The following is a 26845-nucleotide window of genomic DNA, read 5'->3' on the forward strand; positions in this document are numbered from 1 at the left end:
GTTCTGGGCGGGGCTCCACCCTGACCGCGCCCCCAGCCCCTCACTGGAGGATTCTAGGCCGGGCTCCACCTTGACCACGCCCCCAGCCCCTCTCTGGGAGATTCTAGGCGGGGCTCCACCCTGACCACGCCCCAGCCCCTCTCTGGGAGATTCTAGGCGGGGCTCCACCATGACCACGCCCCCAGCCCCTCTCTGGGAGATTCTAGGCGGGGCTCCACCATGACCACGCCCCCAGCCCCTCTCTGGGAGATTCTAGGCGGGGCTCCACCCTGACCACGCCCCCAGCCCCTCACTGGGGATTCCAGGCGGGGCTCCACCCTGACCACGCCCCCAGCCCCTCACTGGGTTCTAGGCGGGGCTCCACCCTGACCACGCCCCCAGCCCCTCACTGGGTTCTAGGCGGGGCTCCACCCTGACCACGCCCCCAGCTCCCTACTTAAATTTTTGTGGGTGCGTGTGTGCGCCAATGCGCACGAGAGGACGGCGGCTGGTGTCACGTGTCTTCCTCCGTGGCCCCCAGCCTCCTCCCGCAGGCGCTCACAGCCACACAGGCTTCCAGGGTTCCCGGCCCGGCGTCCCGCGCTCGCACAGGGAGCGCTTTTCCCGCTGAACCATCCCCACGAACCCTCTTCTCACTTCCGAGATGGGGTCTGGCCCAGGCTGACCTTAGCCTCCCTGCGTCGCCCTGCCTGGCCTTGAGCTGCAATCCCCCTGCCTCAGCGCCCTCCGCAGTTGAGACCGGGATGCAGACTGCGCCCTCTATCCTTCCCTCCTCGCCTGGATTCCGCTGGAAACCTGCAGGGGGCGCAGTTCCCGCGGCGGCCGGACCCAGTCCATCTCAAACAAAACCCAGCCAGGCCCGCGGCACCCCGACTCCCAGCCTCGCCCTTGAAGGGGGGTCTGAAAACCTCCGTTTCTCTGCCCTCGAAGACGGTTTCAAGGGCGCCTCTCCCCTCCCCCCACAGAGCCCTGCAGGCCCCCCGCCCCCTCCTCGTAAGGAACCAGGCCACGGCTGCTTGTCCCTTTATTTTTGTTTTCTCTCTTGTTGTGAATTTGCATAAGAGCGATGCACCATCTCGGGGGATTTTTTTTTTTTTTTTTTTTTTTTTGCACCTGCTCAGGACGTGGCTGGGAGATATGCTTTCCCCTCAGCCAATGGGGAGAGGAGGATGCGAGCAGGGGGGCTGGAACTGTCGATCAGGCCTGGACCCGCCCCCTGCACACAAAAGCGGCTTCCTCCACTATCTGGGGGCAGGCAAAGCCTCGGCCATCGGGGCAGGAGAGAGCCGAAGCCGCGCAGGCCCGGGGCTGCGATGGCGGGGGACACCGGGACCGCGGGGGGACACGGGTGCTGCTGCTGACCCGGCACCCCCTTCTCCAGCTGGGCCGGGGAGCCGGGGGCCCGCTGGCCACGTCGCCCTGGGTGACCTTCCTCGGATGTGGACTTGCCCCTGAGCATCCTTCCGCCAGGCCCCAGCCTGGGTACCACCCGGGAGATGCCCGCCTGCATCCGGGCCCGGCGCGCCTTTGTGTCTCAGTGACAGCGCGGAGCCGCCGCCGAGGTGAGTGGGCCTTTTGCAGACTGGAAATGTAAACTGTCATTTTTTCCCCCTGCTAGCAGCCCAGCTAGGGGAAAGGTTTATCCGGGAGACGCTGGCGGCTCCCGGTGTGGATGCTGCGACGGGGCGAGCGGCCGGGGCTGGATCCTGGGTGGAGAGCGAAGAGATTAAAAGCCCAGCGCGGAGCCGGAGCATCCTGGGGGCGGTAAACCTCCAATGCGGTGTCGGATGCTTTCTATTTATAACCCTGACTGCGGGTTGGAGGCATCAAAATCGCACATACATTAAAAAGGACAGGTTTTGAGCAGTGGCCACCGGCCAGGGACCTGCGCTGTTTTTCCTGGAGTCGCCGGCGCCCCCACCACACCCAGTGTTTGGAGTGTGTGGACGGGGGTCGTTCCCCCTCACACCCCGCCCGGCATGAGGGACCCGAGTCCCCTCCATGCACAGACACAATGGGCTGAACTCAGCTGCGCCGGGGGAGGCCTGGGGCACCCGGGGCGGGGGGGGGGGGGAGTCGTTTTTCCTCCCGTACTGTGTGTCTGTCCTGCTGTCGCTCCTCCATGAATGGGTGATGACATGGAGTCGGCCCCGCCTCCCTCGGGCTCCTGCCTCCGCCAGCCGCGGTCACACCTGCAGGCCTGTCCTCCCTGGCCGCCGGAGACACACCCCAGCCACCAGCCGCAGATGGCCCGGCCGGAGGGCAGTGACAGCCAGGACAGGCTAGAGGCCCTTGTCCCCGGATCAGGGAGCCGACTAGGGGTGACATCCCGTGACTGGGCCCTGGAATCCTGTTGTCAATATGGAAATAGGAGAAAAATCATGATTTCACAGATGTGCCCCGTGGGTGCCGGAGTTTGGCTTGGGGGCGCCCTTAGTTGTGTGGGGGGGGTGTCTGTGTCGCAACACCGGCCTCCAACGCGAAGCGCTCCCACCAGACAGTCTGGGGGGTCCACACAGCACCCCGTGGGGCGCAGGAGGCGGCAGGGGGTCATGCGCAGGCAGTAAAACCACGAGTTCAATCCCCGGCACCCGTGGAACCAGCCAGGTGTGGTGGCTTCTGGGAACCCAGAGCTGTTGCCATGCCGACCACCTGACTTTGCTCCCTGGGACCCACATGGGGGAGGGGGGGCCACTCCAACAAAGGGTGCTCTGGCCTCCCTGCCTGAAACTCCACACAGTGCACACGCCCCACACAGGGACAAAACGGGTAACTAATTTAAAAAGGTGGCCAGAGTGGGCAAGGTGGCACACACCGTTAATGCCAGCACTCGGGGGCTGAGGTGGGATGAGTTCCAGGAGAGCCAGGCTACACGGACAGAGCCTCTCTGTCTGTCTGTCTCGGTCCCTCCCTGTCGTCTCTCTCTGTCTCTCTCTCCCTGTCTCTCTGTCTCTGTCTCTGTCTCTTTCCCTGTCTCTCTCTCTCGGTCCCTCTCTGTCTCTCTCTGTCCCTGTCTCTCTTTGTCTCTGTCTCTCCCTCTTTCTCTCTCTTTCTCACACACACACAAACACACCAAACTGTAATCACAGCCTGGGCTGGGGAGGTGGCTCAGTGGTTAGAGCACTAGCTGCTCTCAGAGGACCTGGGTTCAATTCCCAGCACCCACGTGGCCACACACAACCTCTGCAACTCCAGTTCCAGGGGATCCGATGCCCTCTCTCTTTTTTGGTGGAAGGAGTTCAAGACAGCGTTTCCTCTGTGTAGACCAGGCTGTCCTGGAACTCACAGAGACCCTCCTGCCTCTGCCTCCAGAGTGCTGGGACTAAAGAAGTGCACCACCACCGCCCTACAACACACTCTCAGTTTTGACAACCCCCCCAGCACTAGGCACGCACATGACACACACACACACACACACACACACACACACACACACGTGCGCGCGCACACACGTGCACACACACAGGGAATAAAGCTGGAGGACAATAAAGTAATCCCATCCCTGGGGAGGCAGAGGCTGGGGCTGTTGGGCTCTGCGCTTAGCTTCAGGTGTAGAGAGACCCTGCCTCAAAATACAAGGCGGAGCGGGAGGACGCTGGCATTGACCTCTGACCTATGCCTGCGCACACAGACCATGGCTGTTCCTGGAGTGAGGAGCCGGGGTGATGGGCTCAGAGGACGCCACCCAGAACACGTGACTTGCTCAACCGATTTACAAACAGGGAAGCCCAGGTGCTGGCAGATGCCGTCAGGACCCCCCTGAGCAGCCGGGTCTCTCCCACTTCCTCCTGGGTCCTGGGGGGGTGGCCCGGGGAGGAGCGGGCAGAGGACTCCCTTCCCGGAAGTGCCTACCCAAGGGGAATCAGTCCTGACGGTCACAAAGGCTTGCGTTTGCACGGCGGCGTCCGAGGAAAAGGAGGGGATGTGTCCGCTGGGGTCCCGGCTGCTCTGGAGAGGGCGGACTTGATTGACAGGTCCCAACGGAGGACTGGACCTGGGGCTCGACCCCTCTCCCGAGCGCAGCCCGGGGTGATCCCGCTGTCCGCAGTCACGGCCGTCTAGACCAGTCTGTCCTCTCTCCCCCAGATCCGCTTCCGGGGTCGCCCCAGCTCCCGGCCGGCTTCTCTTTCCAGCTCCCATGGGGACCACGGAAGCCACGCTGAGGATGGAAAACGTGGACGTGAGGGATGAATGGCAGGACGAGGATCTGCCCAGGTGAGGGCGCCAGCGCCCCTTCGTCCGGGCCTCGCTGCTCCTGGCAGCAGCAGCAGATGTTGCTGATGGTGACAGAACCTTCTGGAACCGTTTCCTCCAAGACTCCCAGACACTGTGACCGGGCCTCGCAGCTCAGCTTCCACAGAGGGAGCTCAAGAATGAGTTCTGGCCAACCTGGGGTGCAGAGAGACCCTGCATCAAACAGAGGAGCGTGGTCCGGGTGGAGCCCCGCCTAGAATCCCCAGAGAGGGGCTGGGGGCGTGGTCAGGGTGGAGCCCCGCCTAGAATCCCCCAGTGAGGGACTGGGGGCGTGGTCAGGGTGGAGCCCCGCCCAGAATCCCCAGTGACGGGCTGGGGGCGTGGTCAGGGTGGAGCCCCGCCTAGAATCCCCCAGTGAGGGGCTGGGGGCGTGGTCAGGGTGGAGCCCCGCCCAGAATCCCCAGTGAGGGGCTGGGGGCGTGGTCAGGGTGGAGCCCCGCCTAGAATCCCCCAGTGAGAGGCTGGGGGCGTGGCTCAGAGGCTACAGAGCAAGTTCCAGACTAGCCTGGGCTAAATGAAACAACTTTTGAAAAGCCAGGTCCTGGAGAGATGGCTCCCAGGGTAACGTACTTGCCATATAAGCACCAGGACCGGAGTTCAATCTCTCTGGACCACAGGAAAAAGCCAAGTGGGCATTTGTGATCCTAAAGCTGGGCAGGTGGAGAGTGGCCCTCGCTGACCCAGACAGTCTAGTCTCCTGGTCATTGAGACCGTGTCTCAAGAACCAATGGAGAGGAAGTGAACGTGGCCCCTGACTTCCACATCTGGCTCCTGATAGAGTTAAAAATGACAGATATGGAGGCTGGGACACGGACTCGGCTGGCAGTGTCGCTCACCATTTTATTACTCTTTACTCTTTTGGGGGCCCCGCCACCCAGCTCCCAAATAAATCACACACGGAGGCTTATTGTTAATTATAAATGCCCAGCCTTAGCTTGACTTGTTTCTTGCCAGCTTTTCTTAACTTTAAATTATCCCATGTACCTTTTGCCTCTGGGCTTTTTCCTTTTCTTACTTCTGTGTATCTTCCTTTCACTCCTACTCCGTGGCTGGCTGTGTGGCTGGGTGGCTGGGTGGCTGTGTGGCTGTGTGGCTGTGTGGCTGTGTGGCTGGGTGGCTGGGTGGCTGGGTGGCTGTGTGGCTGGGTGGCTGGTCCCTGGCATCCTCCTCTCCTTGTTCTCTTGCTCTTTTATCTTTTCCTCCCAGATTTCTCCTTCTATTTATTCTCTCTGTCTGGCACCCCCGCCTATCCTTTCTCCTGCCTTGCTATTGGCCATTCAGCTCCTTATTAGACCATCAGGTGTTTTAGACAGGCACAGTCACACAGCTTCACAGAGTTAAACAAATGCAGCATAAAAGAACGCAACACATCTTTGCACCATTAAACAAAAATCTTAAAATATTCCACAACAGGCAGAGAGCTCACCCAGCATGCAAGCAGCCCTGGCTTCTGTCCCCAGCAACACAAAGCTGTCCTCTGTCATCCCCCGGTACTCAGGAGGGAGAGGCAGGAGATTAGAGTTCAAGGTCATTCTTGGCTACTTTGGGAGTTCAAGGGTAGACTACTGTAGGTGAGAATCTGACAGAAGACAGAAGGAAGAAGCTGTGCTGTTTCCTTACAAGTCCCTGGGCCTGGCCTCCCTGGTCCAGCGTCCAGCTGCGCTCATCCAAATATGTCCTTATCCACAAGACCCCTGGCAGCCAGTGCCCTCACCCAGCTCAAGACAGACACTCCCATGTCGACCCCCATGCCAGTCTGGCACTTGGCTTACCAGGCCACCGCCTTCCTCCCTACAAGAGGACCCAGACCCAGCTGCAGCCGCACAAAGGCCGATGTGTGCACAGCCTTTCAGGCAGGGATCCAGCCCACAGTGTCTGCTCACCTGTCAGGGAGAAGCCCAGACCCCCCAGGTCATTGGAGAGGGGGGTGGGGAGGAGAGACAGTGGGTACATTTTGAGACAGCTTGTAGCCCAAGCTGGCTTTGAACTCACTAAGTAGCCAAGAAGGCCCTGAACTCTTGCTGCCCCTGCCTTAGCCCTCCAAGCGCCATGATGGCAGGTACCAGCATACCTGATTTGGATGAAGCGGGGAGCCAGTGAGTCATCCATGCCAGGCTCTACCCATTGCCCAGCCTGAAGTCAATGATTGCATTCTGTTGTCGGTTTTTGGTTATTCGAGACAGGGTTTCTCTGTGTAGCCCTGGCTATCTTGGAACTCACTCTGTAGACCAGCCTGGCCTCGAACTTAGAGATCCGCCTGCCTCTGCCTCCTGAGAGCTGGGATTAAAGGTGTGCACCACCACTGCCCAGCTTTTAATTTTTTAAATGTTTATTCATTCATTCATTTATTTATTGTGGAGACAGAATCTCACTGAAAGTGTGGAAGCTGGGGCAAGAGGATTGCCAGTTTGGGGCCATCCTGAGCTACAGGAGTTAGTGCACTAGGCTGACCGGCCATGAGGTTGCAGCAGAGAGCAGGGGCCAAGGCCAAAGTCTCCCTCCAAGCAGCCATCTGGACCCCGGGTGTTTGTGCCCTGGTTGTTTTCTCTCTGTGAAATACATTTTTTTGTTGTTGTTTTCCGAGACAGGGTTTCTCTGTGTAGTTTTGGTGCCTGTCCTGGATCTTGCTCTGTAGACCAGGCTGGCCTCGAACTCACAGAGATCCACCTGGCTCTGCTTCAGGAGTGCAGGGATTAAAGGCGAGCGCCACCACCTGCGGGCTGTGAAATACATTTTTAAGGTCAAATGAGAGGAATAACAGGATAATACCTTGAAGGCTGGGGCCGTGGTCAGGGTGGAGCCCCGCCTAGAATCCCCAGTGAGGGTTGGGGGCGTGGTCAGGGTGGAGCCCCGCCCAGGATCACCAGGGAGGGGCTGGGGGCGTGGCTCTTTTGAAAGGCATCTTTCTATATGGGTGTTTCCTGAATCATCTGTTCCAAGGGAGAGCCGAGTCTGGGGCATTACTGCCTTGATCTGATTGCGTTTTCTTCTTTTCTCTCAACCCCCTTGGCTGGTCCGGTCATCCTGTGTTCCTCGTGCTGCGTTTTTGACCCGGTTCCTGGGGTTTCCACAGACCCCTCCCTGAAGACACTGGGGTGGAGCTGCTGGGCGGCGCAGTGGAAGACTCGTCCTGTAAGTTTGCAGAGCGCGCAGCAATGTGAGCTTGGTTTCAGGGTGCGATGATGTCCGGGGTTGCATGCAGGGTGGGGCGTCTGCAGCCTGGGCCCAAGGGGTAAGAGGACACCCACACGAAGACTGCGCCATGTCTCACTGTGTGCCCTTAGCTGTTTGCCCGATGTCTCTGTGCAGGTGATGCGCTTCCAATCTAGAAGCCCGGACTGGTGAAATGGGGGATGCTCAGTGGGTAGCACGCTCGCTGTTCTGGTCTAAGGACCTCAGTTCCGATTCCAGAACCTCAGGGCGGAGGGTGTGGGGTGGGGATCAGGCATGGTGTAGCTCGTTTGCGATTTTCGTGCTGCACAGGAGGATGGCTGGGACTCACCGCCCGCTGGCTACCTGAGTCAGTCACCCCCAGGTTCAGGGAGAGCCCCACGGTGAAAACACGGGAGAGCCACGAGGACACACTCTGTGCGCTCGCAGGCACCGCGCACACACAGTCCTTTCAGTTAGAAAACACGTGTATCTCAGTTTGTGTCTGCACACGGAGATACGTGCCAGGAGTCCTAAACAGGAGGCCGAGGCAGGGGGATTGCCCAAGTTCCAGGACAGCCTCATCTGTGGAGACAGACCCAATTGTGAGCCCGTCACAGGATAATGCCCCTGCCTGTGTGCCTTCCTCCAGGTCTGCCCTCCTCATCGTTTTTAGTTCTCGGACTAGAATCCAGAACTTAACACCGAGGCACTCCAACCGCCCCTCACTGGGGATTCTGGGCGGGGCTCCACCTGACCACGCCCCCAGCCCCTCACTGGGGGATTCTAGGCGGGGCTCCACCCTGACCACGCCCCCAGCCCCTCACTGGGGATTCTGGGCGGGGGCTCCACCCCTGACCACGCCCCCAGCCCCTCACTGGGGGATTCTAGGCGGGGCTCCACCCTGACCACGCCCCCAGCTCCTCACTGGGGATTCTAGGCGGGGCTCCACCCTGACCACGCCCCCAGCCCTCACTGGGGGATTCTAGGCGGGGCTCCACCCTGACCACGCCCCCAGCTCCTCACTGGGGATTCTGGGCGGGGCTCCACCCTGACCACGCCCCCAGCCCCTCACTGGGGATTCTGGGCGGGGCTCCACCCTGACCACACCCCCAGCCCCTCACTGGGGGATTCTAGGCGGGGTTCCACCCTGACCACGCCCCCAGACCCTCAAAGGGGATTCTAGGCGGGGCTCCACCCTGACCACGCCCCCGGCCCCTCACTGGGGGATTCTAGGCGGGGCTCCACCCTGACCACGCCCCCAGCCCCTCACTGGGGATTCTAGGCGGGGCTCCACCCTGACCACGCCCTCAGCTCTGTTTTTATACTTAAATCACACATATTGAACTCATCCTGTGCCCGTTGGCCTCAACCCATGGCACTCCCACTCTCTAAACCTCCCACCAGCTACACAGAGTGATCCTGAGGTCACACTGAGCCTCTCCAGCTCCAGCCAGGGTTCTTTCCACATGCAGGGAACACCACATCCCCTCCATCTTACAGCTCCAAATGTCGTATTCCATCCCAGCACCAGGGGGAGACCTGGGCCTCAGCCAGCTGTTCTAGGTCTGAAGGGATGCTGCTGGGACGAGCCCGTGCACACAGGATTGACCTGCTGGAGGAGCCAGCCCAGTCCATCTCCAAAGGGAGGGAGCAGGGCAAGATGGGGTCATGTGGAACGTGGAAACCTGTAGTTGGAATTTTCTTCAGGCCACCAACCAGCTCCCACATAAAGACATGGAGACTTAATATTAATTATGAATGCTCGGCCTTAGCTTGGGCTTGTCCCACTGGCTCTTATACTCAATTTAACCTGTTTCTCTTCATCTACGTTTTGCCTTGGGGATTTTTACCTTCCTTTGATTCTGTATGTCCTGCTTTCCTGCTTCCTCTGCATCTGGCTGGCCCCCGGCATCTCCCTATCATCTCTTTTTCTTTCTCTCCCCCCTCCAGCCTAAATTCCTCCTCCTACTCACTCTCCCTGCCCAGAAGTCCCGCCTGTGCCTCCTCCCTATCTATTGGCTGCTCAGCTTTTTATTAGACCAATCAGGTGCCTTAGGCAGGCGAGGTAAAACAGCAACACATGTTTACAGAGTTAAACAAATGCAACACATCTTCACATAATTAAGCAAATGCTCTGCAACATAAACAGAGGCAACACATCCTTACAGAGTTAAATAAATATTCCCCAACATTTCCTCATTTTGTCTAAATAAAAGTGGTTGGTAAGTAAAATGAATAAAAATAAATAAACTAAAAAAATAAGAAATAAAGACTGACACTAAAAAATTTTTTAAAAAAAGGTTTTAGCTCTAATATAGTAAGATAGTAAAAATTATCAAGCAAGAACTACATTCACAATAACCAGTCCATTTGTATTTGGCAAATTTAAAGAAAAGACTCCATTATCTATCCAGTCTTGGTGAGTCCACAGGTGTGTATCTAATCCACCTTCTAGCCTAACTGTATTACCAACCCAAAACCATCTTTTTAGACCTCAAAACATTTTCCTAGATAAACAATCCAATGTCTCTCAACATTATATACTTTACATAACTTTTTTGAGTTTATTTTCTGAATTCGGTAACAAGGAAAACTGTAAAACTATAACTATGTAGTCTTCAACCCCATCAGAGACCCGAGAAGGATATATATTACCTGAATAAACAGGGGACATGCAGAGCAAACAACGTCCAAAACTATAAGAAATGAGAGAAACAGCTGGCTGCCTGGACAGTCACCCAAAGTTCCTCTGCAAAGCTGGGCATCCATCTTCGCCCTACAGGTCCAGAGTATCTGACAGACTCTTATGTGAAGCAGGAATTTTGAAGGACTGTCCTGCCTTGTTTTGGTGAAGTTTGGCAGTCACTTTTTTTGTGTGTCCTGCTGGTCCAGTTTGGACAGCATACTGTCAGCAGTCGAGGTAAGGACAGTTTCTTGCCCAGTGGCTAACTTTGCCACATTTAAAGCAAACGTGATATGGAGTTTCTTTGATGCCCATCATCTTCCCTGAAGTAGATTGGTGCTGCCAGGAGCAGACATGTCTCACTGTCATGGAAATTCTTATGTTATTAAAACATCTAAAATGTCATATTCTCTATGTCTCTGGAGTGTCTGAAGACCATCTATCTAAAATATATTTCTGTTTGACCTTGAAAACATACCTGACTATAAGTTTGATTGTTATAGATAACTAGCTACTAACCTGTGTTTCTTTTTTTTTTTTTTTTTTTTTTTTTTTTCCGTTTTTCGAGACAGGGTTTCTCTGTGTAGCTTTGCGCCTTTCCTGGGACTCGCTTGGTAGCCCAGGCTGGCCTTGAACTCACAGAGATCCACCTGGCTCTGCCTCCCGAGTGCTGGGATTAAAGGCGTGCGCCACCACTGCCCGGCCTGTGTTTCTTAATTAACTTAAACAGTTTGTAATAATAGCTTTCAAGCACTAGAATTTTATATTTCTTCTTTTTTTTTTTTTTTTTTTTTTTTGGTTTTTTGAGACAGGGTTTCTCTGTAGTTTTGCGCCTTCCTGGAACTCACTTTGTAGACCAGGCTGGTCTCGAACTCACAGAGATCTGCCTGCCTCTGGCCTCCCGAGTGCTGGGATTAAAGGCGTGCGCCACCACCGCCCAGCTTATATTTCATTTTTAAATGAGCTGCATAGGTACAATACCTTAAGCAAGAGCATAAACATATGTACAATATAACAAAAATAACCTTAAGTTTGCATCAATATATAAAAATCCAAACCATTGTTAAATATTTGAGATGAATAGTTGTCCTTTTTATATTTTCTATATTTCTTTATCCCTGCTAAATGATGACAAACATTCACAAACCTATCAAATGACCGAAACCACCACCCCCACCTCTTGGGAATGTGGGCATCGTGTACTCTAGACTGCTTCCTGTTGTACAGAGGTGATGGTGTCCTCAGGGAACCCTGAGAAAATTGAGATAATGATCAAGTCCTAAGAAAACTAGCTATAACATTTGTTGTCCAGTCTCGGTGTAATAGGAAAATGCAAGGCTTATCTTCAATCCTGGCTAGAGTAGTCTGTGAGGCTGGACCATCTCCGCCAGCCACAGCCTTGAAGCTGTTCTGGACCAGAACTCTAAGGAAACCACAACAGAGACATTCTGAGAGGCTGCATCACCTGGGCCACCCATTTTCATTGGTGTCTGGTCCTTTTTTCCTTTCTGAAAACGCACAAACTTTCAAAGGTAACACACATATCTGCATTAACATGTGTATGGATTGTGAAGTGTGCACAAGCCAGTTAAAGATGATTTCATTCTATGTTTGCACAGGTAAAGGCATCTGTTAACGTTACAAGACTGTTTGGACTGTACAACCAAACCTCTATCCATGCCATATGAAAGGGTGGCAGGTAATAATCAGTCATGAGGACTCTGTAGCCAGATTTATCTTGTCACCAGATTTATCTTGTCTCATCCAGTCTCAGATCTGTTGATGTAGCATGTATCTTAGAAGGTCTTATTAATAAAATCAAACCTAAGGCCAGATATTGGGGTGAATGCTGGAAGATTAGAGAGACAGAACAAGCCACAGCCACCTCACCTGGCCAACTTCTCAGCTGATCTTGTTTCCTTAGACTGGAAGCCTCTGAGCTGAACTGTGCTGCTCAAAAGCCTAAAAGCTTAACTATGCCAAAAACGTCTAGTTTCTGGTTTTCACGCCTTATATACCTTTCTGCTTCCGGCCATCACTTCCTGGGATTAAAGGCGTGTGTCACCATGCCTGACTGTTTCCAATGTGGCTTTGAACTCACAGAGATCAGGATGGACCTCTGCCTTAGTGCCACCATTTTCTGGCCTCTGTATCTAGTGGCTGTTTTGTTCTCTGACCCCAGATAAGTCTATTAGGGTGCACAATATTTTGGGGAACACAATATCACCACATTTCTCCTTTTTTGTCTAAAATTTTAAAAAAGCTTATAACTAATGCAAGAAAAACTATATCCAATAAGTATATACAATATGTACAGTCAGGAATTACATTAACAATGTCTAGTCCTTTAACATTTGACAAATTCAGATAAAAAATTTTTCATTACTTATCCTATTTAAAACAAGTTCCTTTTTAAAGTAGATTCAATAATCTCCCTTTTTATCTTATCATGTCCCCATGTCAAAGGATCAGCATACACATCACCTGATTTTTTTTGTTGTTGTTGTTTGTTTTGTTTTGTTTTTATTTTTCGAGACAGGGTTTCTCTGTGTAGTTTTGGTGCCTGTCCTGGATCTCACTCTGTAGACCAGGCTGGCCTCGAACTCACAGAGATCCGCCTGGCTCTGCCTCCTGAGTGCTGGGATTAAAGGTGTGTGCCACCACTGCCTGGCTACATCACCTGTTTTGTAGTTTTTCTGCATTTATTTATTTATGTCTGTAGCCAAGATTTTCATGGGGTCTCTCCCCAATCAGATCTGGTCTCTATTAATTTTGAAGGAATCCATAGCCTTTCATTTCCTGTGGGAACAAAATCATAACTTCTCCCCCAATGCAATATATTTTCTGAGTTCCATTTTAAAGTTAAGGCATCCCTAAAGCATCTAGGCTGGTTTAATTCAGTGGTTCCTTTTACAATCCAACGTCTCTCAGCAGCTGTTGTTCATTGATCAGCATTAAAAAAAAATTCATGGGGCTGGAGAGATGGCTCAGAGGTTAAGAGCACTGGCTGTTCCTCCAGAGGTCCTGAGTTCAAGCCCCAGCAACCACATGATGGATCACAACCATCTGCAATGAGATATGGTGGTGCCCTCTTCTGGCGTGCAGGTGTACATGCAGGGAGAATACTGCATCCATAATAAATAAATAAGTAAATAAATAAATAAATAAAATTCAAAGTGAACACAACACCATACAGAATCCAGACTCCCTGTGTATGTCACATCTTCATGTGGTTTATTCTTTTTTTTATTACTTTACTCTTTCTTTAAAGACTTTACTTAACTGTTTTTAAACTATTATTTTTCCTACAACTGTCCACACCCATTTTCTTTTCTTTCTTAAGCACCTATGTACATTGTAACCTTTTTAAAGGATTTTCGTCTGGACCAGTTTTGCTGTGCACATGTAGTGTTCTCTGGCCACAGGAGTCAAACCTTACACTGCTAACTGTCACCTAGGACCTCCACCTCCACCGTGTGGCTCCCAGTTGGCTCTACCCACTTCTCCGGTCCATGAGAGCGGCACCTTAAGCCCCAGGGCCTGGCCGAGAGCTGCATTTAACCGCCCCAGCTCTAGGAAGTCGGTGCCCACACTGTGGCAGGGTTTTTACTTAGCTTGTTGTTTCTACTTAGCTTGTGGTTGCTCAAGTGCTCTGCTGCAGGGCAGCGCCTCCTGAAGGAGCCGTATCCATTTTCTTTTCTCTGTTTCTTTTTTCCCAGCTTTCTCAGGCCCTATGTGGAAATTCAGGCCCCACGGTAGACACCATTTGTTGTTGGAATTTTCTTTGGGCTGCCAACCAGCTCCCAAATAAATACACAGAGACTTATTAATTATGAGTGCTCAGCCTTAGCTTAGGCTTGTCCCACTCGCTCTTACAACTTATGTTAACCTGTTTTTGTTCATCTATGTTTTGCCTTGGGGCTTTTTACCTTTCTTTCATTCTGTATGCCCTGCTTTCCTGATTCCTCTGTGTCTGTCTGTCTGGACCCCAGTGTCTCCCTGGCATCTCTTTTCTTTCTTCCCCTGACCCTAAATTGTCCTACTTACTCTCCTGCCTGGAAGTCCTGACTATCCCTCCTCCCTAGCTATTGGCCATTCAGCTTTTTATTAGACCAATCAGGTGCCTTAGACAGACAAAGCAAAACAGCAACGCATGTTTACATAGTTAAACAAATGCAACACATCTTTACAGAGTTAAACAAATGCAACACATCTTTACAGAGTTAAACAAATGCAACACATCTTTACAGAGTTAAACAAATGCAACACATCTTTACAGAGTTAAACAAATATTCTGTAACAGAGACCTGTCAGGGAAAGAAACATTTAGCAAGTGGCATCTCTCTGTCTCTCCCTCCCTCCTCTCTCTTACTGTTTTGGGTCAGGGCCTCCTGTAGCTGTAACCTGAGCTGGCCAGGAACTCACTATGTAGCTGAGGTTGTGTGTCCACGTCCCCACCGGAAACCTCAGGGTGGGGTTCTAGGCGGGGCTCCACCATGACCACGCCCCCAGCTGTCACTGGGGGTTCTAGGCAGAGGCCATGACCCCAGTTTGTGTATTGTGGGTTGTTGGGTGTCACCTGTGGATTTTGAAGGACGGCTTGTGGGAGTCAGTTCTGTGTCCACCATCAGGGTTCTGGGAATAAAGCCACCAGGCGGGGTCCCCCCACTGTTGAACTGCCCTTTACCTACTGAGCCATCTTATCAGCCCTGTGTTTTGAGAGATCTGTCAGGGCCAGGCTGCCACTGAACCTTCCATCCTCCTGCCTCAGTGTCTCAGTGGGATGACAGGCTTGTTTCCGTACCTCTGGGAGTGCGGGCCGCATCACGATGGTTCTCAGTTGCCGACAACGGCTCCCGTAGAGCATCGTCTTGGTTCTCACTGAGCATGCCTGGGGGTCACCCCCCCACTGTCCTTAAGCTGCCCTGTCCAGACACCACTGTGGGAGCTAGGGTGCTTCCTGTCACCAGGACAAACACGGTGACAGATTTGGGGAGGACTTACCCCTGCACACCACAGTCCATCCCGAGGGACATCAGGGCAGGAACCCGGAGGCAGGAGCTGAAGCAGAGGCTGTGGAGGGGGCTGCTGCCCGGGTGCTCCACACGGCTGCTCAGCCTGGCTGATTTCTTTCTTTTTAGAATTTTTCTCCCATGCATTCCATCCTGACTGCATTTCCCTCCTTCCCCTCCTCCCAGTCCCCCACACACCTTCCCTCCCCCACGTCCACTCCTCTCTTTCCCTTCAGAAAAAAAGCAGGCCTCTCAGGGATTTCAACCAGACACAGTATGACAAGTTACAGTAAGACTGGGCACAGGCTGGCACGTTCAGGCTGGTCCAGGCGACCTGGTATGAGGAGTAGGGTCCCAAAAGCCAGTAAGAGTCGGAGATAGCCGGGCGGTGGTGGCGCACGCCTTTGATCCCAGCACTCGGGAGGCAGAGGCAGGCGGATCTCTGTGAGTTCGAGGCCAGCCTGGGCTACAGAGCGAGTTCTAGGACAGGCACCAAAACTACACAGAGAAACCCTGTCTCGAAAAACCACACACACAGACACACACACAGACACAGACACACACACAAACACAGACACACACAGAGCCAGAGATAGCCCCTGCTCCCACTGTTAGGAGTCCCACAAGAAGACCAAACTACACAACTGTCACACACATGCAGAGGGCCTAGGTCAGTCCCACGCAGGCTCCCTGGTTGTCGGTTCAGGCTCTGTGAGCCCCTGTGAGCCCAGGCAAGCTGATTCTGTGGGTTTTCTTGTGGTGTCTTTGACCCCTCTGGCTCTCACAATCCTTCCTCCCTCTCTCCTGGGCTGTGGTTCTGCATCTGTTTCCATCAGTGGCTGGATGACGCCTGTCTGATGACGATTATGCTCCCCGCCAGCTTTCTCACAGAACCCAGGACCCCTGGCCGGGGTGGCCCCGCCCACAGTGGGCTCAGCCCTCCCATGTCGATCACCATCAAGAAAACGCCCCACAGGCCCGTCTGGTGGTGACGTTTTCTCAGCTGAGGTGCCCCAGGTGGCTTCTCTCTCAGGTGCCCTCAGAAGACTCAGCCGCACTGAGCTCCTTCCGGGTGGACTTGGGTTTGGGGACAACGTGTGGGGGTGAGGCATAAACTTTCGGAGAAGGAGGTCACATGTGAGGGGGTTGAGCTCCGCGGTGGGCAGAGGCTCACTCAGCCCTGGGGAGCAGGAGTCCAAGGCCATCCTCTGCTACACACTGAATCTGGGGCCAGCCTGGGCTACCCAGAGCCTGTCTGAGCGGGGGTGGGGGTGAGCAATCTTTCCCATTTGTGGGTCCTGGCAGCTCCTCCCTCCACCCTGAACCTGGGTGGAGCACATCGGAAGAGAAAGACCCTGGTGGCCCCAGAGATCAACATCTCGCTGGACCAGAGCGAGGGCTCCCTGCTGTCCGACGACTTCCTGGACACCCCCGATGACCTGGACATCAACGTGGATGACATCGAGACACCGGACGAGACCGACTCGCTGGAGTTCTTGGGAAACGGCAATGACCTTGAGTGGGAAGGTAATGGTGGGGGTCCCCGCCCTGTCCCCCGGGGCTTCTCTCCGCCCCGCTGGCCCCAGTGGCCACCTCCTCGCTGGCCCCCGCATCATGGCCCAGGACCCACAATGTCTGGCCCCGCAGAGCTGGGATCTGTGTGGATGGATTCTCACAGACAGATGTCCAGATGGACACCACCCACGCGGGGGGCGGGGCAGCGGGGGGACTAGGGACAAGCTAGAATAGACCAGGAGTGATGTGGGCGGCTGGGAACGTCCCTGCCCTCTTCCGGTCCCCCGGGAGCTCCTGCAGTCAGGAGGGACCCGGGGCAGGGACACCATCTTCTCCCTCGACGCCCTGCGGGGCCCAGGGGGAGGAGTGAGCAGGGTTCAGGTAGTCCTGGCGGGGCAGCTAGGGAGGGCCATGCGTTGGGAAGCCCTTTTAATCTTATTTATCATTTATTATTTATTCACTTTTTCTTTGAGACACAAGGTCTCACTATGTAGCCCAGGCTAGGCTCGAACTCTTTTTTTTCCCAAAACAGGGTTTCTCTGTAGCTTTGGAGCCTGTCCTGAACTAGCTCTGTAGACCAGGCTGGCCTCGAACTCACAGAGATCCGCCTGCCTCTGCCTCCCGAGTGCTGGGATTAAAGGCGTGAGCCACCACCGCCCGGCAAGCCTCGAACTCTTAAGATCCGCCTGTCTCTGAGTGTCGGGATGATTTAAAAAAAGAAAAAGGGGGGCAGGGAAACCCAGCCGGGTTGGGGTGGGACGGAAGCCTCAGGGGTGGTGTCAGCGGCTAGCTTGGGTGCAGTCATGGAGGACTTCCCGCAGGAGGCTGCAGTGTAGCCAGAGCCGGGCAGGTAGATGGTCGCCGCTTTTCTCGTGGCTGCGACACCAGACACAGACAACTGGGGGGACAGGTTTATTCTGGCAGACCGTTGGGAGCTGCAGTCCATGGAGGCGGAGAGGCCTCGGCCCCTGCGACCCGGCGGCACCACAGTCAGGGCGGTTAACCCAGGCTAGCTCACCTCAGGTGTTCCCGGAGCTGGATGGATTCACACCTGGATTCACACCGCTCCGCTCCCCCCCCCCCCGCAGACGACACCCCAGTGGCCACTGCCAAGAACATGCCCGGGGACAGCGCGGACCTGTTTGGGGACAGCGCGGCGGACGAGGGCGGAGCGGCCAACGGTCGCCTGTGGCGGACCGTCATCATCGGGGAGCAGGAGCACCGCATCGACCTGCACATGATCCGGCCGTACATGAAGGTGGTCACTCACGGAGGTGTGTGCACGCCGCGACCCGCCCCCACGTCGCCGGGGTCGGGGGTCACCGGGCACGCGGCTCTCCTCAGCGGGCGAGTCCAGCTGGGGTGTGCAGGGGTGACACACGGGGTGCCATCCCCCCACCGGGTGGCGTTGCTCAGGGAGGTGCAGCCGTGGGGGGCCGGGGGGGGGGGGAGACATGGTCCAGCCTGGGCTACTGTGACCCCGGATGCCTCCTTTCCCAGGGTACTACGGGGAAGGCCTCAACGCCATCATCGTCTTCGCTGCCTGCTTCCTTCCGGACAGCAGCTCCCCCGACTATCACTACATCATGGAGAACCTCTTCCTGTAAGTCCGCGGCCCGCACTGGGGAAGCGGAGGTGGTGGAGCCGCGAGCTCGAGGCTAGCCTGGTCTACAAAACCCAACCAGCGAGGCAGCCGGGGCGCCTGGAGCTCAGAGAGCACCGTGGGGGTTCTCTGCTGTTTGGGGGTGCTGGAGGCCGGCACCCTCAGTGCCCCCACGCGGCGGGAACCCCATCCCCCAACCCCCCCCCCCCCCCCGCAGATACGTCATCAGCAGCCTGGAACTGCTCGTGGCTGAGGACTACATGATCGTGTACCTGAACGGGGCCACGCCCCGGCGGAGGATGCCCGGCATCGGCTGGCTGAAGAAGTGTTACCACATGATTGACAGGAGGTGAGGGGGGGGGGGACCCGTCAACGTCATTCCCCAGCCAAGGTCAAGGTGGACAAGGCTTTGAAGGAAGGCCCCCTTAGAGTCCTGCAGCGTCTGCCGCTGACCGACCACTCTAGGGACCCCCGGAGAGGGAGGCACCGTGCTGCGCGTCCTTCCGCGTCTGATCCATGTCTGAGAGCACGGAGTCCTCCAGGGTCATCCTCAGGGAGGCATCAGAAAGAAGGCCTTTTCTTTTTCGTGGCTGAGTAATATTCCAGCCTGTGAGCAAACTGAATTGTTTCTGTCTGTCCGTCTGTGAGTAAACACTGGGCTGTCTCCACCTTTTGTGTTTTATGAATAGCTTCAGACAGACTCTTGAAACCTGAGCACTTCCTAGAATTCAGGACTCTGTGTGTGTGTGTGTGTGTGTAAGCGCCACACTGGGCCACACTGCTGCCTGGTGTTGACGCGTCCCAGAGCCTCTAACTCTGCGGCTGTGAGGGCGCAGTTGGCTGAGGGGACCTGGGTCGTCGGGCTGGGGAGGGAGGCGGCCCACCCACGGGCTCCCTGCGCCCCGGACCTGACGGGTCGTCCTTGCCGCCCCGCAGACTGCGGAAGAACCTGAAGTCCCTGATCATCGTGCACCCCTCCTGGTTCATCCGGACCGTGCTGGCCATCTCCCGGCCCTTCATCAGGTGGGACCCTGCCTGGCCCTGCGCCCCGAGACTCACTGGCCGCCAGACCCGGCATCCCCCTGTCTCGGCCTCCCCAGCCCCGGGGTCACAGCTGCACCACCCCGGTGTTTCACCACGTGCTGTCGATCTGAGCTCATGCTGACGCTCGCCCAGCGGGGCCGTCTGCTCCGGCCCGTGGTTTTAAAGTCTCCCCGGCCAGCACTGAGGTGGCAATCCTCCTGTCTCAGCTCTGTGAGCACCAGGATGGCAGGCGTGTGCCACCAGGCTAGGTGGAGAACTCTGCTTTGTGTTTGTAAGAATCCGTTTGAAGGGCTGGCTCTGTGGGGAGAGGAGCTTGCGGCCGAGCCGACAACCTGAGTTCAATCCCCGAGGCCGCACGTTGGGCGGAGGGACCGGCCCCTCACGTTGTCCTCTTGTCTTGCGCGTGAATAAACGTGAGAGGACGTTTCTAAAAGGGACACACCTGGGGTGTTGGTCGTTCACCACGTGCTGCCGAGGCAGGAGGGTCGCGAGTGCCAGGCCGGCGTGGGTGACCCCTTGTCCGCCCGTGTGTGCCCTCAGTGTCAAGTTCATCAGTAAGATCCAGTACGTGCACAGCCTGGAGGAGCTGGAACGGCTCATCCCCATGGAGCACGTGCAGCTGCCGGAGTGCGTCCTGCAGTGAGTGTCCCTGGGGTCCCTTCCGCTGGGAACACGGGCGGGGGCTGGACAGGCGGCTCAGCGGTTCGCGCACCGGCTGCCCCTGCAGAGGACCCGGTTCGGTTCCCAGCACCCACCCGGGGCTCACAACGGCCCGTGACTCCCGTTCCGGGGGCCCGACGCCCCCTCCTGGCCTCTGCGGGTGCTGCACGCACTCACAGGCTCTCGTTGAAGTCAGCACACAGCTCAGCCGTCCCCACACCGAGGCTCAGTCCCCGGCACCCAGCCTCCCCTTCACTCCGCGCCCCACGGCTCCTGGGAGTCCGACTCCCTGCGCCTGCCTTTCTTTCCTTCAGGTACGAAGAACAGAGACTCAGAGCCAAGAGAGAGAGGTCAGTGTGGCGCAATCTCCTGACGGGGCCTGAGGGGTGGTTTGGTGGCTTCCGCTCTGTGCAGACCAACTAAGGTGCCCACTGGCTCAGCTCTGCCCTCAGTGGGAAAACTGGTGCAGGCAAGTGTGAGGACCTGAGTTCAAATCCCCAGCACTCACGTAACCTGCCGGGCATGTGATGCCCATCTGTAATCCTAGAGCTGGGGAGATGGAGATGGGATCCTGGGGCTCGCGGGCCAGCAGCCTCCCCAAACCAGGGAGCCCGGGGCTCAGGGAGAACCCTCATCTAAAAACGTAAGGTGGATGCCAGGTGAGGTGGCGCACGCCTTTAACCCCAGCACTTGGGAGGCAGAGGCAGGTGGATCTCTGTGAGTTCGAGGCCAGCCTGGGCTACCAAGTGAGTTCCAGGAAAGGCGCAAAGCGACACAGAGAAACCCTGCCTCGAAAACAAACCCATAAGGTGGACTGGGCCAGCGAGACGGCTTGGCCAGTAAAGGGGGCTTGCTGTCAGGCCTGAGAGCTGGTGGGGGGGGGGATGGTGACCCACGTGCGAGTTGTCCGCTGACACCTGACCTCCTCACATACACGCACACCTCACACACCCCCAAAGTCCTGCCTTTCAGACGAGGTCTCCGGAGTCAGCCGTGGATTCAAATCCCACCCTCATCATCTATTAGGTATTAGTGATCTGTTTCGGGTGTGAGTGTGCAAGCCATGGCACGGGTGTGGAGATCACTTTCGGGGAGTCAGTTCCCTTTCCAGTGGGGATCCAACTTGGGTCGTCAGACTTGGCGCAAGCGCCTTTACGTGTTGCCAAACCCCCCCCACCCGCTTCCTCATTTAGTTTGAGGACCTTACCCAGCACTGAGCACAAAAGTGGTGACCCCAGGATTCACATTTGTACAAACAATGCCAGCCACGCCCAAGGGCTTGGGCTGCCCATAAGCCCACACTGGCTCGGCCGCGCGCGCGCACACGCACACACGCACACACACACACACACACACACACACACACACACACACGCGCGCGCGCGGAGCTCAGGCCTGGAGGAACCCTGGTGATGAGGCCCCGTAAGTTCCTCTCTTTGTCTCTTTTTAGCATCTCTCTATCTTTAAAGTTTCTTTACGATTTCCATGCAGCACGTGAAGTCCCACACCTTGCCTGCCCCAGCCCACAGCCGGGCACAGCAGAGCCGTCACAGGGCTGTGCCCGCCACGCCGGCCCCTCAGAACTTTCCATAGCCCACAGAGATGCTCTGCCCCGTGCCACACTAACTCCCGCCCCCATCTGTCTGCTCTTGGTGCCTCCCCAACCCTGTAACCCTGGTCCCTGTGGCTCTTGGGTTCTCCTGGGAGTGGACACGGCCGTTTGGATCCTCCCATGTCCCGTTCAAGCTGAGCTGTGTCCTCACGCCGTCCATGTTGGCACGGTGTCAGAGATGTATTCCTTTTCATGGCTGGGTAATAGTCCAGTGATCTCATGGGAGATCGCTACAGCAGTCGGTGGAGCCCAGTGGGTCCCCCGCCCCCGGCAGCCCCCGCTTCCAGCACACAGACACCCTGCCCTCATCACACACACACCCCCCCCCCGGCACCCCCTAACCCCCGCCACCGGCACACCCGCCCCCCCCCCCGGCACACCCGTGCCCCCGGAACCCTCCCACCACCCCACCACCACCCCCCACCCCGTCACCACCACCACCACCCCCGGCAACCCCTGCCCCTCACCCCCCCCAGCACTCCCCACCCCTGGCACCCCCCCGCCCCCATCACCCCCCGCCCCCCATCACCCCTGCTGCAGACACTGGTGTCCTCTTCCTTAGTGCAGAGGCCCATTGTTTTTCTCTTTTGAGACAAGGTGTTGGGTGGCCCAGGCTGGCCTCAGAACCCGTGCCTCAGTGTCCTCGGTGCTGGGGTGGGAGGTGTGGGTCAGCAAGTCCAGCTCTATCTGTTTCTCCTCCTGCACCTTCCCAGCCTGGGCTTGGGGCCACAGCCCAGTTGGTAGGGCGCTGACCTCGCTGGGCCCAACCCCAGCGCCGCGTAAGCCGCTGTGGCAGCACAGCCACATCCCCGCAATCGGCGCGAGGACGCAGGAGGATCCCAGCTTTACGGTCATCCTCAGCTACATAGGGTGTTACAGGCTAGCCTGGGCTACATGGAGACCCTGTTTCTGTGAGAAGGTGGGGCAGGGCTCCTGCCCACCCCAAACTCCCTGTGTGAAGGGTCACACTTACCCCATCCTGGGCCACCAGCTCCCTCCAACACACCAGGGACATCAGCGCATGCTCGAGAGGCCAGTGGGATCCCAGAGCCCCGGCCACTGCACCCTGTCACCTGGTTCTGTCTGTCACAGCTCACGGCCCCCACAGCCCGAGTTCCTGGTTCCCAGGTCCGAAGAAAAACCGGAGACAGTGGAAGAAGAGGATGGGTGAGCGCAGGGGCAGCAGGCGGGGCCCAGGGGACACGGGGGGGGGGGGGGGCTGCTGCACCAGCTCCTCTGGTCCCCTCTCTTTGGGCTCGTCCTTACACAGCAGGTGCAGACTGACACCTGTTTCCTGCTAGAAAGAAGCATGGTGGCTGCCTTCCGGGGAGGTTTCCAGCCACAGTCAGTAAATGGGATTGCCCCAGGTCCCAAACAGGCAAATAACACCCTCTCCTCCTCACCCACAGGTCAGCGGAAGCGACAGAAGACCAGGAGACAAGGTGGGTGTAGAGGGTGTCAGTGGGTTTTCTTGGAATGTTCTAAGCGCAGTTGAGTCTGGGTAACTGAACATCTGGTCAACGTGTATATGCTCTGCCCCAGCAACTGGTGCAACAGACAGGGGTGTGCATCTGTTTCCCAGCTGTGGGACATGGTGGCCATGTCTAGGACACCCACCCACAGCCAGGTTCAGGTGCACCTCAGAGAAAGGACGATGGATGGATGGATGGATGGATGGATGGATGGATGGTGGATGGATGGGTGGGTGGATGGATGGGTGGGTGGATGGATGGATGGTGGATGGATGGGTGGGTGGATGGATGGGTGGGTGGATGGATGGATGGTGGATGGATGGGTGGGTGGATGGATGGGTGGGTGGATGGATGGATGGTGGATGGATGGGTGGGTGGATGGATGGGTGGATGGGTGGATGGGTGGGTGGATGGGTGGATGGATGGATGGGTGGATGGATGGATGGGTGGATGGATGGGTGGATGGGTGGACGGGTGGATGGATGGATGGGTGGATGGATGGGTGAATGGGTGGATGGATGGATGGATGGATGGGTGAATGGGTGGATGGGTGGATGGATGGGTGGATGGATGGGTGGATGGGTAGGCATTGTTGGATAGAGTTATGATTTGGTGGGTTGGTATTTGAGCACATGCACAGGTGGATGTTTCGGTTGTGACACTCTGAGTGCAGGAGTCCACAGGTCTTTATTGCTACCAGCCTGGGAGGGAGGTTGTCTTCTGATCTACATTAGGAATGTTGGTGGCCATCATGCTCTTTGCTCAGAGCTCTGCCAGCCAGTAGCTGACTCTGAGTCTTCCTGTGGAAGCTCACCTCCCCCTCAGACACTGACCGTACCCTACTTGTCCTGTACCCTCCAGCATGTCCTGATTTAACCAGAACCTAGAGATGGACAGAGAAGACTCCAGACACCACATAACCTCCGTCAGAGGCCTGTGGGCCCCGGACTTCATCCTGCCTCATCCTGCGTCCATCATCCGAGGACACCTGGCTCCTTTGTCCCTCTCTGAATCGTGGTGTCCTCTTTCTCTGCTTGAGTACATTTCCCTGTTTTTATTTTAAGAAGGCGGCACGAGCATATTCTGGAGTGGAGCACATCCTTGGCCTCTACCCTTCCACACCCTGAGCTTGGGGTTGGCAAAGCTGGATACGGGCAGTGTCACCCACGGGTCCTATGTGGCCTGGGCTCTTCCTCCAGACCTCATAGCCCCAGGATGCCTCTTACTGCCCCAGCTGGGGTGGCACAAATGTGCATTTTGGACTGACCCAATGAAAGACCCTTGGCTCACCTGTCGCCTGTCCCTGGCTGGAGCCTCAGATGCCCTGGTGGCCCTGGCTGTGGCTGCATCTGCTTTTCTGTGGAATGTACCCACTGTCTCCTCTCCCTGTCACCCCAAGCAGGGCTGTGACTGCCGACCTCACATCCCCATCGACACCCCCTGTTCTGCCATTTGACTGTCTTCAGGGGCCTTCAAGCCCTTTGCACACATATTGATCAGCCTGGTGGTCCCCAAACCTCCCCCCATAATCTAGAACATTTTCAAGTTCTTTAAAGTAGGTGTGACTCCAGGAGATTTTAACTGACACCTCATCCCAAGGGAAGGAGTTGCGTCCACCTTCCTGTCCCCTGCCTGGGCCAGACTTCGGTTCTGTGTCACCAAGCAGAAGATTGAGACTACTGCTCCATGTATGAGAACATGAAGAAAATGAAGATACAGGGGTGCCAGGGGATCTGGGGAACACCCTAAGAAAATACGTCCCAGTGGGCAGCCACTGCGGCCACCTGACCTCCAAGTCAGGGTCAGAGAACGAGTTTGGCTTGATGACTTGACAGTCAGGGTGGACTGTGTCCAGACACCATAGGAGTGTGAGGAGCAAGCCTCCTGTCTCCAGGGGCACTTAAGACCAGATGACATTTGCAAGGAGAGCCCCCTGTGATTCCTCAAGACCTGGTGGCGCACACCTTTAATTCCAGCACTCAGGAGGCAGAGGCAGGTGGATCTCTCTGAGTTCTAGGACAGCCTGATCTACAAAGCGAGACCCTGTCTGTGAGAAAAGAACACACAGGACCCTGGGCCTTGCCCTCTCCAAGGCTGGATTCCATCCACCCCACCGTGAGGCGTTTGTGACATGCCCTTTGCTCCTGAACCTCTGATGGCCCCAGAAGAGCAGCTTTCCACCTGGAGAGTCACGGTCTCCAGCCCACAGCACCCGTGGATCTGAGAGGACACACCACACACTGGGCCTCCACTCTGTGGCCTTGGGAGGGGACCCGAGAGAGTTGTTTGGGGTGCTGGGTTTTATTTTGTTTTGAGACAAGATCGGCCTGGCCTCAGACTCCTGATCCTCCTGCCTCAGCTTCTGAGAGCTGGCCTGGCAGATGCGTGCCCCCAAGCCTGGCGAGGGCTTTGTAAGTTGTGTTTATCCAACGTCAGATAGAAGAGGGGAACCGAGATGGTGCCCCCAGGTCCGGGTCCAGGCCTCTTGGCTTTTGGAAACAGAATCCTAGAGACTTTTCCTGCCAGGGGGTTTCCGGTGACAACCAAGGCCATCACAGCACAGCTGTGGCAGGGAGGGACGGGTGGACACAATCCCGCCGGCCCTCAAGGGTCTGAGGTCCCGCCCCCAACCCTGGGCTGCCTGCTACATCTGTCCCCCTGCCACCGTGGAGTGCCCACCACCCCTTTGAGATTACCAGCACCCACCGACCACAGGGAAGCAGGACCCAGAACCGTGGCCACAGAGGACCCTGAAACAGGAGAGAAGCCCTGCACTGCTTAATATCCCAGTCTGCACAGGACCACTACTTCAGGTTCCCGGGGGACAGTCTGAGGCAAGACGCAGAGGCCCAGCAGCCTGGTGGTGAAGGGCCGCTGGATTTCTCTACAGAGATGCCCAGGATCCATTTGAAAACTTGCCCAGAGCAACCGTGTCCACCGTCCACCAGCGAGTTGTGCAGTCATAAACATGGAGACGGTGGGCACAGTCGCTGTGGTGACATGAGGACCGGCGAGCTGGGGGGGGGCGATTTTTATGTGAAATAAATAAATTATAATGCAGAGGGAGACGTGTTTCCTCTGCGTGTTTCCAGGTGCGGGGAGTGAGGTGTGCAGGCCCAGTCCCGTCTGTGAGCAGTGGCCAGGCCTAGCTGGGGGGGGCGGGCTGGTGAACCTCCAAGGACTTTGGCTCCACAGCCTGGACCTTGGGACACACTGAGTGGCCGGGAGACCAAGGGCACGCGGACAACGCTGTGTTTAGTGTCACCAGCAAGACGTGGTGGGGACCTGGGCGTGGTGCCCCATGCCGGACATCCCAGCCCGCAGGAGGCTGCTGAATTCCGGACCAGCCTGGGCTGTGGATGTGGAGACTGTCTCTAACAAACCAGAGACAGTCTCGGCCAGTGTGCGGTCCCCTGGATGTGCCAGATCCCTCCTGGGACGTGGTGTGGTGACAGTCCCTAGGGAGGGGGGTGCTGAACAGTGGGATAAAGGCTGGGCGGGATGGGGTACCTTTTGCTGCATGCAGGCTAACATTACACCCATTCATTCCCTAGCTCATTCATTCATTCACACACAGTCACTCATTCCTCACTCCATGGCTCTGGGGTCTAGTCACCCATGCTTTTCCCATCTCAGTCACAATGCCTGCTCAGGTCCCTGGGGACCAGGAGGGAAGGGCCAGACATTGTCCTGGGGTAAGAGTCCTCTCTGGAACAGTGTGGGCCCTCAGCAGCGGCGGGCCCGCAGGGGGGATGGGGACTTGGAACTCAGGGGTGAGGTGCCAGCCACAGGGCATGAGGAGGACCGCCCTTCAGATGGCCCAGCGCTGGCACCTGG

At 56.4% G+C, this 26845-nt stretch overlaps 1 protein-coding gene across 3 annotated transcripts; it reads left to right on the forward strand.

Moving 5' to 3' along the window:
• The first annotated feature begins 1231 nt into the window (after window positions 1-1231).
• On the forward strand, window positions 1232-26074 carry Atcay (ATCAY kinesin light chain interacting caytaxin). 3 transcript variants are annotated; one of them, XM_052747073.1, is made up of 14 exons: window positions 1455-1562; window positions 3632-3732; window positions 4087-4215; window positions 7328-7386; window positions 16408-16629; window positions 17706-17891; window positions 18118-18220; window positions 18438-18569; window positions 19157-19243; window positions 19805-19903; window positions 20239-20274; window positions 22629-22703; window positions 22946-22978; window positions 23870-26074. In XM_052747073.1, exons 2-14 carry the CDS (start codon window positions 3635-3637, stop codon window positions 23877-23879), a joined length of 1269 nt encoding a protein of 422 aa, XP_052603033.1. In that variant the 5' UTR covers window positions 1455-1562; window positions 3632-3634; the 3' UTR covers window positions 23880-26074. The 3 variants fall into 3 exon arrangements, with proteins under 3 accessions (XP_052603032.1, XP_052603034.1, XP_052603033.1); XM_052747072.1 differs by lacking the exon at window positions 3632-3732 and having other exon boundaries at window positions 1232-1562; window positions 4134-4215; XM_052747074.1 differs by lacking the exon at window positions 3632-3732 and having other exon boundaries at window positions 1446-1562.
• The last annotated feature ends 771 nt before the right edge of the window (window positions 26075-26845 follow it).

Source organism: Peromyscus californicus, unplaced genomic scaffold (assembly GCF_007827085.1).
Source record: "Peromyscus californicus insignis strain IS unplaced genomic scaffold, ASM782708v3 Scaffold_1__1_contigs__length_55948999, whole genome shotgun sequence".
In the NCBI taxonomy this organism is placed as follows: domain Eukaryota; kingdom Metazoa; phylum Chordata; class Mammalia; order Rodentia; family Cricetidae; genus Peromyscus; species Peromyscus californicus.